This window comes from Chaetodon auriga, chromosome 3 (assembly GCF_051107435.1).
Source record: "Chaetodon auriga isolate fChaAug3 chromosome 3, fChaAug3.hap1, whole genome shotgun sequence".
Classification (NCBI taxonomy): Eukaryota; Metazoa; Chordata; class Actinopteri; order Chaetodontiformes; family Chaetodontidae; genus Chaetodon; species Chaetodon auriga.
In genome coordinates this window covers 29,368,403-29,383,996 of record NC_135076.1, presented here as the reverse complement: position 1 = coordinate 29,383,996, position 15,594 = coordinate 29,368,403, and the positions used below count along the sequence as shown (strand labels likewise).

Genomic DNA, 15,594 nt, shown 5'->3' with positions numbered 1-15,594 from the left:
TTCATTCATTCATGTGGAATTTGAGATATCTGATACTACTGGGTACTTTAGTAGTATTGTACTGCATTATAATAGATTAACTTATAATGAAAAATATCGCTGCCACTGCAGCAGGCTGGGCCACCCACCAAGCCACAAACAGTCAGCCTTAGCTCTCTTACCTTAGCAAGCACTAAAACAGGCAACACGCTAAGCTAACTAGCATGCAGCCTGAGCCATGATGTACACCAAACAGCCAACATGTTAAGCGAACTAGCATGCTAAAGTAACCATGCTAAGACCACATTAAGGAAGCCAGCACGCTGTCTGAGCTGTCAAAGAAAAACAAATATGTTAAGCCAGCTAGCATGTTTAGCTAATTAGCATGCTGACAGAGCCACCAAATACATCAAACAGCCAACATGTTAAACCAACTAGCATGCTAAATGAACAATGCTAAGAGCATGTTAAGCTAACCAGCGCGCTGACAGGGCCATCAAATAAACCAAACAATAACATACAAATATACATCACCATAGCAAACAAAGCATAGATTACTGTGGGATAATAATAATAATAATAATAATAATAATAATAATAATAATAATAATAATAATAACAGTAGTAATAATAATAATAATAATAATAATAATAATAATAATAATAACAGTAATAATAATAATAATAATAATAATAATAATAATAAGAGGAATTCTTCTTCTTCTTCTTCTTCTTCTTCTTAACACCATTAGCCAACAGCATGCTGCCCATCCTCACCCTCCTTCCTGCAGGCATCATTGGCCTTTTCATGGTGGCTTACTGGAAATGTGAAAGAATATCAAAGAACCTGAAAGTGTGAAAACCTGCTGCTGAAAGATTTTGCTGAAAGAGCACGTGTTCAGTCTGCTCTGTGACATTAACCATGCTCTGACTCATATTTCCTTTTGCTGCGTTGATACTCACTGGGGGGGCGAGCTAAAGCTGCAGAGGGAAATGCAGTCGGTTGGAAACGTTAGACTGAGTAGTTTTTATTTAAACATACATGCCACATATTGTTTGTTAATAATCAAACTGAATATTCGTTGTTTCACATTTTGATACTATACATCTGTACAAATATCCTGTGCAGTATTAGATAATTTTACTGTGCTTCTATATTATTTCTCCTGTATTATATAGTTTCTACTGTGCAATAGTACATAATACTGTGTTTTATTATCCATATCATACCATGTGCAGTTCAGACATTTTCCAGTGAGAAACTAAGCCATCGTTCTAAAGGCAACTTCATTTTTATAAACTTTTTGTATATAATGTACATATTTATTGTTGATTTTTATCTCGTAGTCCTTTTTATTGTTCATTTGTTCTTCTTCTGCTTCTCCAACTTTATTCTATTATCTTGCTGTATGTAACAACAGACTTTCCCGGCATGGGATCAACAAGATATATCTTACCTTATCTTTACGGTCTTTACATTAAGGTAGTGCACTTCCACGTCAGTAAGCGGTGCTCTGGTGCTGCTGTGGATCCACCTGAGACCTGTAGCTACAAGCTTAGCTCGGGTTCGGCTCAGGCCGATCGAGACTCTGACCGTGATTCCCTCACTCACGTTTCTGTCGTTAGCTTGGTTATGAGAATGAAGAATGACTTGTTTTGTAATGCTTTACCGTGATTTTGAGATGTCTATGAAGTACAGCTAGCTTAATTTTGTTGCTTATTGTCCCGATTAGCGTCGTCACGCAGAGTCGTTCTGTCCGTGAAGTTTCACACAGGAGGGTTGTAAGTGTAAGCGACTGACGTTAGCATTCTGTAACCTGAGAAAATGTGTTCTAATCACCGTTAAGAGAATTAACCAGCCAGCAGTGAGTCAGTGTGGATGAGAAAGATAAAAGTCGCGTTTCCGGTCACTAAGATGTCGTGATCGCGCCATTTTGTCAAATGCTGCTGTGAAGTTCATGAGGAAACATCACGTGTAAGAATGTGTGATTGAGTTCGCCATGCTGGTGTTCAATGAGCGTCAGCACACCTGTACCTGTTGGGTGATAATATTTTGGTACATGTGAGTGTTTTGACTTGAATGCGTGTTAAATTATGTTGAATTCATGTGCACTTGTTTTCCTTGAGACAAAATGTTACATCTCATCAGCTGGTAAAATAAGTGGTTCATGTTATTTTATTGTTTTACACATGAGATTGATACCGACAGGCTTTACTACGTACCTGAAGGGCTCAAATGAAAGCGCCCAGGAGATCACGGATCACGATCACTTCCTCAGACCACCTGACGGGGGTTGAAGGGCAGGTTAACAGTTCAGGGCTACATTCAAGAGCTGATAAGGCTTAGAGGACAGGGTGAGGACACTTCTGTGGCCGTCAGTAGTCACCCTTGTGTAGTTGGGGTTTCTGATGAGCTGTATTTCCAAATAACTACAGTAACAAATAACGCATGAAGATCATCGGCAACAGTAGATCTATAAAATATCACACAAACTCAGAGTTCACTGGTCTTTTTTAATGTTTATTACTAGTATAAGTGCTGGTGTGTCCACATCTGAGAGTGATTTAACTTCAGTGCTTTATCAACTGCAGCATTCACATTAAAGGTGATGAAGGTTTGGCTGGATCTCAGTCTCCTTCATGGTGTCTCTTCAGAGATGGCGCATGATTCATCTTCATGTGTCTGGATTTCCCTTCTGTGACCACAGAAGAGATGCATCAATGCAGTTCATTCATTCTTGTGCTTTCAAAAAGATCATCTCTTGATGATCAGAGGTTGAGCCAAAACATTTCAAGCGTGTCAGTTTAATGCTGAGTGACCGGGACTTCATTATCTCTGCAAACTGATTTCACTAAAGATGTGATTTATAGAGGAAATCTCTTAATGCTGTTAAAGCTCTAATATTCCTTTAACTAACTATCAGAAAAGTAAAGTAGTTTTCTCAAGATGGGTCTTGATGCACTCTGAGGGAAGTATTTCAGTCCATGTTCACACAGTCTTATGTCCACCATGTCAGTCCTTTTCTTTATTTGGTCTTTAGTCTGCGTTAGAGAACTTTTAATGGGTCCATGATGGCCCCTTATTGTAATTGTTTTCAAGGCAAAAATAATGAAAATGAAGTAACCCAACTGAAAAACTGTATTTCAAAAGGTGAGATTAGCATGTGTTTTCTTCAGGGACATAAAACCTGCTCATACATTCATCGCCTCGTCCGGACAGAACCAGGATGTCCTCTGCTGTAGTTATTAGAGGTCCAGGTCTAACCTTGTGGCTCTGAGAGGAGCTTCAGCCTCAGTCAGCAGGCTGATGATCTTTACACTGATGTCTCCTATTGAATGTGTTGATTTACTGATGCTCAGATAACACTGACTACAACTCCACCTACCTATTCTTGAACAAACACATGATGATGATGATGATGATGAGAAGGAGGAGGAGGATGAGGATGATGGACACAGGCAGTTGCCATTGTGGACCATCTGTCAGACACATAAGGAACAACAGACAGCAGGGAGAGCTTACACACGAAGGACTGAAACACAAAGTTAAACCTGGTGTTTTTACCAAAATACGAAATCTATTCAAAATGTCCTCTTTCCATTTCATTGGTGGTTATGCTGCTGTAGGATTAGACTGTCGGGGACGTCCAATGATGCACCGAGCTTCTCTCTTCTTCTCTCCCTCTGCTGTCATGTCCTACCATGGCTGCTTACTAACTGAGCTTCCTCCCCACAGTCTCCGTGCTGATTGTGGATTATAGCTACGTCTCCTGCCGTGTCCCTGCCTGACATCCACTGCTACTGCTATTAGTCATACTTCTGTTACTATTACATCCATTGTGCTGTATTACGTACATGTACCAATACATACATATATCATATAGATAAATATGTCATATTTGTATGTACTACATAAAGTTAAGAGTCTATCATTAGAGCTGTCACTGTTACTGTGATTGTATGTTTGTCTCTGTCTGTCTCACATCATATGGTTAGGGGTAGTTTGCCCAGTTTAGCCAGTTTGTCTGTTAAGGTGTGTTACTGTGGGTAGCAGTTCCGTTCGCACCACCTGCTCATGTCTACTATTCATGGAATTATCTGTAATGCAACATGCCACTCTGTGTGTGTGTGTGGGGGGGGGGGGGGGGGGGGGTCACCTGAGGTTCATACTGTGTGACAGAAGAAGTGTTGGATCTAAATGACACTTACCATCATGGGGGAATTTAGGGCATTCTGCAATAAAACAGAGCTCATGGTTAATGATGAAAACTGTTTCTACTAATACACACCATCACTCACAGTAGCACTGCTGCTATTTAACTATGACAACAACTACTACCATCACTAATAGCAACTCCTACTGCTGCTACTACAAACCATGCTGCTACTGCCACTGCACCTACCACAGGCAGCTTCAGCGGGGGAGGGGGAGAGACAGCGTCCTCATTCAGTGTGACAAGCATTTTAAAGTGGGATGAATTTCTTCACAAACGACACCTTGAGGAAAAAAAGCAGTGAAAACACTGTGGGGGCTGCAGTGACTCGTGAGCAGGGCAGGAAACATTACTGAAGTTACAGAAACTGCTGTCAGTCTGGGAAATGTACGGTCGACCACGACCTGAACACAAGAAGTGACTGCAGGTACTGCGGATGTCACACAGTGGTGTGTGTGTGTGTGTGTGTGTGTGTGTGTGTGTGTGTGTGTGTGTGTGTGTGTGTGTGTGTGGAGGGGGGGGGGGGGGGGGTCCCAGTCAGGATTGTCAGAGAGATACTACTCTAATACTATTACTGCCGTTACTATTACCATCACTACTAATACTACTGCTATCAACAGCTACTATTTCTATAAAACCGCTAGCTGTGCTTCTCCTGCTGCTCGGTAAATAGCAACAACAAAAAACAGACTTGTGTATATATATTTAAATTGTTATATTTTATGCTCTTGTTTTAGTAGATGTGTCATGCACCAATTTCACCAGAAAAAATTCCTTGTATGTGTAAAAGCGTACTTGGCAATAAAGCTTTTTCTGATTCTGATTCTGATTCTGCTGCTACTATTTCCTATTGCCGCTCACCGTGAAGACACAGTGAAGCTTTGCTCAGTGGAATCGGAGTCTCAGATGAGATGAGCTGTGAGCTTCTTACCGCTCTTTGAGATTTTGACCTGCTGTTCTCCAGCCTCCATGATCACATTCACACCACCCGTCAGGTTACGGCACACGGCGTGCACGATCCGGTCCAGACAGACGGCGCACTGGGAATCGAGAGGGGTGGAGGAGGAGGAACAGGGAGGGAGGGGGACGTCCTGACTACGTCTGCTCCACAGGTTCTCGTTGTCTTTGTTAAAATCAAACATCACGGTGGCGTTCACTGCCACCGGATCAGATGAGTTGAAGCAGTGCATCCTGGGAGACAGCAGGAACAAGAGAGAAGGCATCAGAAGTTTACAGTTTCTATCGTCTTAATCAGAAGCTGAACGTGACACACACACACACACACACACACACACACACACACACACACACACACACACACTCTTTAGTGTTTGAGACTGCTCCTCTTGCTCTGAAAGGGCTTCTCGACTGTTAGTGGTTTTTTCAGTGGTGGTTACTGGTGCTGGTGCTGTTTTAGTGGTTTATGATACTTTAAGTGACTCATGTCCTGTCATACACCACTTCTCAAAGACATCTTCCAGTTGATGTATCCTGCTTGTAAACAGCTTGTCATTCATGTTTTACGAGCAGAAACCACTGTCACCAGGATCAGTCAAACTAGGCCCAAACCACTACTATCGCTGCAACACCCCAGGGCCTCCGCTTCATCGGGTATCTGAACCTTACAAACCAATTACAGGATGCCTGAAGATGCTTGATGGAAACTTGAGAGATTTTATTTGTCTGTGTCTCTTTGTCCACTTGAGTTCAAATTCAAAGCAGCAGATGAGCGACAATCAGGAACTTGCCGCACAGCTTCTGAACATAATGCTGAGTTTTGTCATCTTTGAGGACGGCGTCCCCTCTGAGTCTTTACAACAAGTCAACGTTGTTTTAACACCAGGGTCGTTTTCAGCTGATCGCAGGCTTCTGATTCAGAGACCTGCCAGCACATTAAATCACATGAATCTGAGGTGGAAACTACAAACACAATGAGGATGATGCACAACAGTTTGGCCAACATCATCAGCTTCAGCCATTCTCCACATTTCATTTGAGCTTCTTTGTTTTTTTGCTGTGTTGTGTGAATCCAGCCCAGGCCATATAGAGAAGAGCATTTTATGGGTTGGATTTCTGCCTCAATACGCGCTAAACTGCCAACATTTCTTTGGCACAGTTGTACTTATCTATCCTGCTGCAGGAAACGTTGAAGTTTCACGCAGACGGATCTTTGCTGTGACACGAACGGACCTGCTGCGCGTTCTGACCGCTGCACGCGAGGCGACTGTCCAGAAACCACCGCGCGGCTAACAGAGGATGAATGGATGGTGAAGTGTGTGGGTTTGGATCGTGAGTAAACTCAACCAAACCGTGGGCTGACTTGACATTACTACTATTCCTGGAACCGCCAACACGTTTGATTTCAGTGGTTAACGCAGAGACGAGTCTGATCTTCTCCTTCAAGGAAAATCAAAACGTCGAACAGGTTCATCTGTGACTGGATGAACCCTCTGTCTCCGTGTCTCAGCTCACGTGTCTCCGATGTGTAGAGAGGTAGAGATCCGGAACGATCCTATCACCGTGATCACGGTCATTAATGATCAGGGACTCCACCGCGCGTAAAAATGTCCTTTCTTAACCCGGAGACGCTCCTGACGTCCCCTCGGCTGTGGGATGGCTCATCAAACGGCTGTCCGGGACCTGGTCTGTGCAGGACTCTGGACTCAGCCAGAGGTTTCCAAACACACCGAGCTACAAACAATGAGGAGCATCAACTCGAGGATCAGCTCCTTCTCCTCTGCGTCTCCTCCTGTGTCTTCATGCGGCATGTTTACACCACCAGCTACCTGCGAGGTGACTGCACAGGTAACATACAGTAAAAAGGGGCGGACTGACCATGTGGCATAGCGGGCACTTTTCCCGGTGGGCCGACGTGCTATTTGGGACGACAGTCAGCCACTTTTTTTTTTTTTTTTTTTTTTTTTTTTTTAAATTTTAGATATTGGTCTGACCGGCCCATAATACCAGACAGTTGATTGACACTGGGCTGCCCCAGTTACGTCATTAAACACCAACCCCTTTCGCTTTGGACCTGCCGGCGTAATGATGTCGAGAAAAAAAAAAAAAAAAAGTCAGCGCAGGAGTTTGTTCATAACCACCGACCGGCCCTCCACACCCGCTGGTCCGCGGCCCTCAGGTTGTGTTCTTCGGTGACACGTGACGGGGCTCATCTCGCCCAATCATGTCATGAAACACGTTACTTTTGCGTCAGTAACGTGACCTGTAGGGTCCTCGAAAATGGAGAGAAGACGAAAAGGAGGTGCAGAGAAACTGCTCCTCAAGCCAACGCTGCCAAAAGCACAAACACTTCTGACATGTTTGTCAGGACAGACATGCAGTCAAACCTGCCGTAAGCTCATGTAACACTGACCGCTCTCTCTGTCTGCTTTGTCTGGAAAACAGTGAGAATCAGATCAATCATCCATGTCTATTTTTTCTTTTTCTCTCCCTCATTCATGTGTCATCAGTTTCTACGCTGCTATTTTTATCTTGAAGATTGACCAATAATTAAATCTCTCTCTCTCTCAAACATACACAGAGTTCAGAGTTCATTCCGGAGTTCAGCTTCATTCATCCTTTAGGACTGAGTAAGTTCACAATTTATTGGAAGAGTTCGCATCTGATCCATCATTTCTCATCTCTGTTCTTTCTCTTTACACCCAATAGGATGACTTCTGCTCACAGATCCATGCCTGTGATGAGTGGAGGAGCATACTTATAATAGTGTTAAGAAATGACTCCTCTGTGTCCACTCTCACTGATTCCCGTTAACTCATTGCATGGCTGACGGTACGTGGTTTTAAAGAGGTGCACAGTTGGTACACATTCAAGAGACCGAAAAGACCGAAAAGGTGCGCGTTGTCGAATGTGGTGAGTCGGTCTGGTCCAAAATGGCAGGGCCGATTTTTTTTTACGCCCCTGGACGGAAACATTGATTTGGAGGACTCGAATCCGCCGAGAGATGATCTTTGAGTTGTTGGAGCGGTGCGTTCGGTCTGAGGAGTTTCCTCGAGGCGGAGGTGAGAAGTGCACGCAGCGGTGTCTGTGCCGTTTCTTACCCACAAAGTCACAGAAACTACCAGCATTACAAAACCTTTATCTCTGACGACGTGCAGCGCTCTGACATTCAAGAAACGAGAGACGTGTCTCACCTGTGCTGCAGGTGTCTCCGCTCCGCCGCCGGATCTGAGGCTGTGAGACGGACTGAGCGCGGACCCTCCTCTCTTCTCCATCCGCCCCCGGCGGAAACCGTTCTGCCTGCTGTACGTTACATCCTGAGCAGCTTTTATCCGCCAAATTCAATTAAAACAACAACAACAAAATTTTAAACGACAAAAACAAAACCACAAGAAGTGTCTGAAGTCGACGGAGGGAAACGCTGTTTCAGCAGGTTTCAGCAGGTTCGGCTCCACTGCTCCGCTGAAAGCGTCCCGGAGCCGCAGCAGCAGCGAGCTGCACATCAGCGTGTCGGGAAACGCCGCCGTCTGCTCGGTCTGACGGAGCGTTAACCAGCCGTGACCGCGAGGCACAGCCTGCTCCGTTCGAAGCATCTGGAAGGCTGCAGCAGCCTTTGACGAGCAGCACGTCATCTCATGATGCAGCTCACCGTGATGGAAGCTGACTGAACAGTTAACATCTACAGAGCTGACACAGTCAGAGCAGTCACTCTCCAGTGCTGACGGCCAGTGATGGAACGACTCAAATACCGCAAAAATATGTGGAGTATTTCCATTTTGTGCTACTTAATACTGATACTGCTGCATTTTGGAAGCCAGTAATGTGCTTGTAAAATAAAACACACTGAAGATTAAACCAGTGGTTTCCAGCCAGTTTGACTTGTGACCTATTAAAAACCAGTGCGTTTGGAGCCTTTTACCACCTTCACATTCACATCTGTCACAGGTGACAGAGACACAGTACTCCTCTTTACTCCTCTGACAGAAACATGTCCAGACATGTCTGTTCACTCAGCTTCCTGCATGTGAAAGAGCTGCAAAGCTTTATCAACTCTCAGTCCCCTGCCAGCCACGCGCACCCACCCTCTGTCCTGAGATTCAGTCCCAGTGACTGTTCTCCCCTCTCAGGTAGGTAGAACCAGTATTTCCCTCTGGTCTGACCTCTCAGCAGCTGAACCTGCCTGCCACCATCACTTCTAGACTGAGAGTCAATCAAGAGAGACTTCACTGTTACTTTTCTGTTTGGGTGCACAAAAACCTCAAATTAAACTGCCCCCCCCCCATCATATATATATGTATATATATATATATATATATAGCATAGAAAACAGTAGTGGGGTGGGGGGTGGGGTGGAATGAGTTTATGAGTGCTCGTGTATCAGTGTGTTTGCAGCATTTTACTGAGTTCACAAAAAGTGTTCAGCTTTGCAACAAAGCATTTCCATTTGTGTATTATATGCAAACACAAACAATAAGAGGTAAACCAACGCAGGAAAAGTCCCCCACATTTTTTTTGTAGACCCGCTGTAGGCCTACTCTCCTACGCTTCAACAATTACTCACGTGCCCAGAATGAAACTCTGAAACCAGGCAGGTAAAGTCCCTCCATCCGTCTTTCTAGGAATCCAACCAGCCACAGGTTCGCAAAGTAAACAAAGGTTTGAAAAATGAAACCAAAATGAACACATTGATCCAGCAAACAACAAAATCTGATGAACCTGGATGGACAGCAGCATGATGCTTCTACGAGGAGCAGAGGAGCAGAGGAGCAGAGGAGCAGGCAGCCTGCCACGCGTTGGATGTCATTAACTTTAAATGAACAGAATCACAAAGTGAAGATCAATGATTGTACTTTATGTGCATGTAATAAAGTCGATGTTCTGTTGACGTGAGCCTCAGTCACCACAGTGACAGTAAAATATTTATGTTTGTCTTTAAACGGCTTTGGTTTCTGGGAAAGAAAATGCTTTTAACACTGAACGATGTATTAACCAGCAACACGGTGCTTATTTACAACAATGAATGAGTTCACGGTGCAGAAACCACAGGCACCGCTCTGCAGAGCTGTGGGGGCATGTGATCGGCCAGAGGAGTCACCCGTCACCATAAGGACTGATCTGAGCGTGTCAGCGCCCACCCTGGACCCCCTCCACTTCACCCAGAGGAGGAACACGCACAGATGCCATAACAACACAAAGAATAAAGAAAGCTTGAATGAAGTCTGAAGTCATTCAGGATGAGCAGGTGCAGCCCCTCACCGGCCCACAGCTCCCCTCTTCTGCTCAGAGAAAGTCAGGTGCTTTTTCAGACCTGAGTGGTAGTTTTCCCCTCCGGATGCAACAAAACTGTACGATATGCGCTGCCTGAGAGGCGGAGCCCAGGGCAAAGAGGTGCAGATGGTTTCGCCTGTTCCTGGAAGTGTTGACTGTACAAAACATGCTGAGGTTTGTTTGACCGCCAGTTGAGACAAACAGCTTGGTGTTTCTGATGAAGCTTCTCATAGATCCTAAAAAAACGCCACTGACTTACTTTAGGACGACCTTTCAATCCTCCTACAGGCGGCGGCTGTGAACGAGTTCTGATGACTCTTGATTTGACAGTTTGTGATAAAATCATCCGTCACTGCAATCAAGAATCACATGAAGATTCCTGCAACTCTCACCTGAAACACCAGAGTTCATTGGAAACTCAAGCAAAGGATTTTCCAACCAAAGCCTGGAAGCTTTTTCTCACTTTCATGTCTTTAACAGTTATTATGAGAACTTCCTCACCTCCCGACTCGGCCGGCTCTTCTTCCTCTGGTGGAGTAAATACATCAGAGCGCTGCAGAAAACTCAAAGCTGTCAGTCCTCCTCAAACCATCCGGTGTAGTATACAGTCACAGTCATTTTCCTGTGAGCCACAGCACTGAACGAACCCACGCTGAGTCATGTCAGGCAGTGCTGATGGCCCCCAGAGACTCCTCTCAGTGGGTTCAAAGGTTACGTGGTGCAGGACACGTATTAGTCAGCCTGAAGACCTCTGACTGCAGAAGTGGGGGTTCTCCCTAAACGCTCAGTGAAGGGCAGACTTCCATCAGGCCCAGCTGCTCTCAGCTGTGTAGTTTCATATCGTTTCTTGTACAGGAAGCTGCTCTTCAAGCGTGTCCAGCATCACCTCATGTAGCTCTGCGCTGATGCTGATTTGTCCAGTTCTATAAACCTGTTCTTCTCAAGACATGCTCACATTATCCACTTCATCTGCTGCCAATTTCATTTTGTCTTGCAACTGTGCAACAGTACAAACTTTTTTTTTTTTTTTTTTTAAATTGTACTTAGTGTACTTATACACAGACGGTGTGCAGTTCAGTGTTCTCACGCAACAGCATTTCTCAAGTACAATTAGTATGTTTATCTGTACATAACGTACATATAGAGTTGATTTTTTTATTCTTTTCTCCGTCTTTTATCAGGGAACATTTTGATGTATTAGTCACAGGTTCTTTCCAGAGTCCTGCTCCTGTTTTCGACCCGCGGTCTCACAGAGACAGAGCTCAGCTCTCGCTGAGGGCTGTGAGGTTAAGCCGTGTCACGTAGTTCATGCTGTCCTGATCAGACTGAAGTGTGACACTGTTCTTACTGGTCTGCTGCCAAAGTCCAGATTGCAGAAGAGTTTTCTCATCTGAGTTCGCTTCAGGTGTCATCAGGCCACACACAGGCTGCCCTGTCTTACTGGTGAACGCTGCAAACCTGCAGACTGGACTCAGGCATCTTTGAAGAAAAAAAAGTTCATGCTGATTCCATTCTTTGGAAAGATTTTATTTTCACAGTGAATAATCTCTAAAAGGCTAAAACTGAATGTAATCAAAGATAAGACAAATGAAGCACAACGTCCTTTGTGCAAACATACGAACACAACACGCTCATTAAGTATCAGGTGCCTGTGCACAGTACATACAGACAGCTGAGGAAGACGTCCGTCAGTCAGCCTTCAGCGCGTAGAGCACGTCGTCCTGGCTCACGTTGAGCCGGACACGCTGCAGGACTCCCAGGCGGCTGGGCTCCAGCAGCAGTAACCTGCAGGCCCCCAGACGCTGACACGCCGCCAGGCCCTCAGACACGCTGACGGGCTGCAGACCCTCCACCCGACACAGAGCCTGGTGCTGCACGAACACCTGGCAGACGACACAGAGGGAGAAACAGACACATGTACTCATGTTCTGTGCTGCGGGACCAGGTCAGGATCTGGACCACATCAATCCAGACCGGACCATCAGCCTCCTGCAGGTCCAGATGAGCCCGAACAGCTTTTACCTCCTGAAATAATCGGCTTCACTTCGTATCTGTTGCTGTGAAACTTTTCAAAAACACAAACTGATCTTAGCAGTACTTCTCCGTCCACTTTGTACTGTAATACTTTGTATCAAACTGCATTTCAGAGGGAAATACTGCAGTTTCTTCCTCGTCTGTTGGCTTCCTTTGCCCCGCTCCTCGTCACACATGTCAGCGTGTTTCCTCTGCAGGAGGAAACGTTTCTATTGATTTTTCGCTCCTCTCTGTGTTTGCTGAGCTTCACCTGCTGGAAGGTGGCCTCCTCCAATCCCAGCCGGCGAAACTCGGCGATGACGGCCCTGAGGAAGAGCTGCTCCTGCAGGGACGCACACCTGAGGACACACCATCGTCACGTCACCTCACCTCAGATACAAAGCATCAGCTTCATGAATGTGACCAAAGCCCAGCTCTCACTTGATGGCAGTGATGTAGGCGGAGGAGAACATCTCGTTCAGCGCCTCCATCACGTGACTCATTCCCACCAATCCTGCGGCAGAAGGGTCGGCGGCAGAGTGCTCACAGATCTCCGTCGCCCGACGACAGATGTCCAGACATCGGCGAGCGTCGCCCGACAGAGCGGCCACCTATCAGAGGAGAGGAGGACGGTGAGCGCCAGCACGTGAACGAGCTCAGGTCAGGCGTGAACGACGTCCCGCTCGCTTACCTTCCTGGACACCAGCTGGAGGGCGTCCTGCTCGAAGGCCTTCACCTTGTTCAGCCTCGACATGATGATCTGCTGCAGCTGCTTGAAGCTGTACGGCTGGAACGACATCCTGGTCAAACCCTGCGAGCGGGAACACGAGCAGAGCGTCACGTGACTGCGGCCAGAAAAAAAATCCTCAAAGTTTGAGACAACAAATCGTCGTGTTTTTCCTCCAGCTGCAGCTCACTTCCTGTCTGCTGTGGTGGAACGTGAGTCTCTCTGAACAGAAAACACGGCGGGTTCAAACCTTAAAACCAGCAGAGAAAACCATTAACACCTGTTTCATGATCAATCTGAACAAAGTCTGACTGAAAACTGGAACCAACTTTCATTTTCAGCCTTCACAGAACAACAAATCCTGATGAAACAATTCAAGAAAACAGCAAAGAAGAAAAGGATTAAAAACAATGAATTCATGGAAGCGTGAAGCTCGTGTTGGCTGCAGGTTTGACGTTTCTGGCTGAAACTCGACGGCTCCACCTTCAGGTCAGAGGTGGAGAACGTCCTGCAGCCACAGACGAACAGCCCAGAGACTCAACACCTTTGATTCAGGACTTTTAAAGCTTCTCTTTACTCTGACCAGACTCAAACGTTTGCTGGAGAAAGCCTTGTGGGAATCACGTCGCAGCGAGCGTGCAGGTGTGTGTTCGCGCTCCTCACCAGTCTGCTGGCCACTCTGTTGATCATGATCCTCTCCGGCAGGTCCATGGTGTTGGCGATGGTCAGCACCACCAGGCGGGCGTGACGCCGCGTCGGCCAGTCGAACAGGTTGTACATGACGTTTTGCTTCCTGGTCCATAACAGGTCCAACTGCACAACACCAAGAGGGTTAGTCAGCGGTCACATGACATCACTCTGAAAATCTGTCGAACAAGCGATCATTTTTATATTTATTATAACGTGTAGAAAGAGCTGAGTTCGTACTTCGTCCACCAGCAGCACGGTGGTCTCCTTCCTGGGTGCAGGGTTGCTGAATCTCTTCTCCAGCAGAGCCGCCGCGTGGTCGGCTGTGGCTTTCTGCCCCGTCAGTTTCTGCACAGATGAGACCGTCGGTCAGTGAACGCACCACGCTCTCATTCAAATGGACCAGAGTTCACTCCTTTAACTGAGGAAACGCTTGATGTTTGCCTTCTCCTGAGTGAGAGGAGAAGGTGGACATCAGCTGCATCTCTGTGTGCAGGGCATGTTTAGCGTAGCTTAGCACAAAGACTGGAAGCAGGTGGAAACTGCTAGCCTAGCTCATGACCGCTCACAGCTGCTGAAATTCCCGTAAAGCAATTCAAAACATTCAAAACTGCCAAAATCTGAGGAGCCGATTTGGAGCTATCTGGACTTTCTGAAGTGCAGGTCCTACATGTCCCATAATGCAACTGGATAAGCTCTTTATGAGCTCCTGCCTCCTGAACGGCCACCTCTTTCCTTCTGTTACAGGCTCCGAGCTGAGATGACCCTGATGACATCACCGTGACTCCATCGAGGTCACTTCACTTCGGACCAGAGCCAGACATCAGACAGCCCTGTGAGACGCCCACAGAACCGGTCTCACCTGCAGGATCTGGACGTAGGCCTGATGAGGATCGGTCATCTTCATCCCGTTGATCTCGATGAAGTGGAAAGGAGGGATCTCGTCCACGTCGGCGGCGTGCTGCAGACAGCGCATCACCTCGTGGACTGTGGCCGTCTTCCCGGTGCCCGGCACACCTGAGATGTACATACACCTGAAGCAGGAAGACGGCGACAGGTCAGACAGCCAGAATCGTTTCTCCTGCAGACGTTTTAACAAAATGTCACCTTCAGTGGATCACGGGGTCGAGGACCGGACCCGCGTCGGGACCTGGATCTTACCCTCCGGTGCCGTCGATGATCCTGCCCTCCACGAAGCTGTAGATGTCCTGAAACTCCTGCTCCCTGCAGGGCAGAGACTCCGGCACCGAGGACACGTGGAGCCTGAGGAGACCACCACCACCACACACACACACACACACACACACACACACACACACACACACTCACTCAATAATCTATAACACAGAAAATGAATCAGCAGATATCCTGACGGTCAGTTACTGATGGACAGAACGATTTTCCTCAACAAGGAAAAGACAAATAGACATATTACTGACATCTGAAGTAACAATGAAAAAAATGGTGATTTTAAAAGATCAGTGAGTAACTGACACCCGACAGCCAATCAGAGATCAGGGTTTTCTGTGGCCTCGTGCTCATTACAGTGCCGTGTTCGTGCTGCTCCTGGGGTCAGTCGGGGTCAGAGGTCACTGATTGCTGCGTCTCACCTCGTTCTCGCCTCTTCCAGGACGTTGGCTGGCTGTCGGGCTGGCAGCGACCTGCTCGGGATGCTGGGCGTGGCGCAGCGAGGAGTCCGTGGCGTGCCGGCGGTCACCTGCTGAAACAGGAGACAGTGTGAGGAAAAGA

General features: G+C 46.6%; 2 protein-coding genes across 3 annotated transcripts in view; both read right to left on the bottom strand.

Annotated features, from left to right (window-relative positions):
• Nucleotides 1-2,350: 2,350 nt before the first annotated feature.
• Nucleotides 2,351-8,768, bottom strand: LOC143318544 (uncharacterized). Of its 2 annotated transcripts, XM_076726949.1 has the most exons (5): nt 8,345-8,578; nt 5,125-5,384; nt 4,189-4,212; nt 3,366-3,459; nt 2,351-2,675 (listed from the first exon to the last, which is right to left on the bottom strand). In XM_076726949.1, the coding sequence occupies exons 2-5, from the start codon at nt 5,381-5,383 to the stop codon at nt 2,618-2,620; spliced, it is 435 nt and encodes a 144-aa protein (XP_076583064.1). In that variant the 5' UTR covers nt 5,384; nt 8,345-8,578; the 3' UTR covers nt 2,351-2,617. The 2 variants fall into 2 exon arrangements, with proteins under 2 accessions (XP_076583064.1, XP_076583065.1); XM_076726950.1 differs by lacking the exon at nt 3,366-3,459 and having other exon boundaries at nt 8,345-8,768.
• A 3,167-nt stretch (nt 8,769-11,935) lies between these two features.
• orc1 (origin recognition complex, subunit 1) overlaps nt 11,936-15,594 on the bottom strand; it is a 10,698-nt gene continuing 7,039 nt past the window's right edge. The window contains exons 9-17 of the mRNA XM_076722280.1: nt 15,456-15,562; nt 15,007-15,108; nt 14,708-14,879; nt 14,086-14,193; nt 13,822-13,971; nt 13,123-13,242; nt 12,873-13,042; nt 12,703-12,790; nt 11,936-12,301 (exon numbers count right to left, since the gene is read on the bottom strand). Coding sequence (XP_076578395.1) covers nt 12,107-12,301; nt 12,703-12,790; nt 12,873-13,042; nt 13,123-13,242; nt 13,822-13,971; nt 14,086-14,193; nt 14,708-14,879; nt 15,007-15,108; nt 15,456-15,562 — 1,212 coding nt within the window. The 3' untranslated portion in view covers nt 11,936-12,106. The remainder of the gene's footprint in view (nt 12,302-12,702; nt 12,791-12,872; nt 13,043-13,122; nt 13,243-13,821; nt 13,972-14,085; nt 14,194-14,707; nt 14,880-15,006; nt 15,109-15,455; nt 15,563-15,594) is intronic.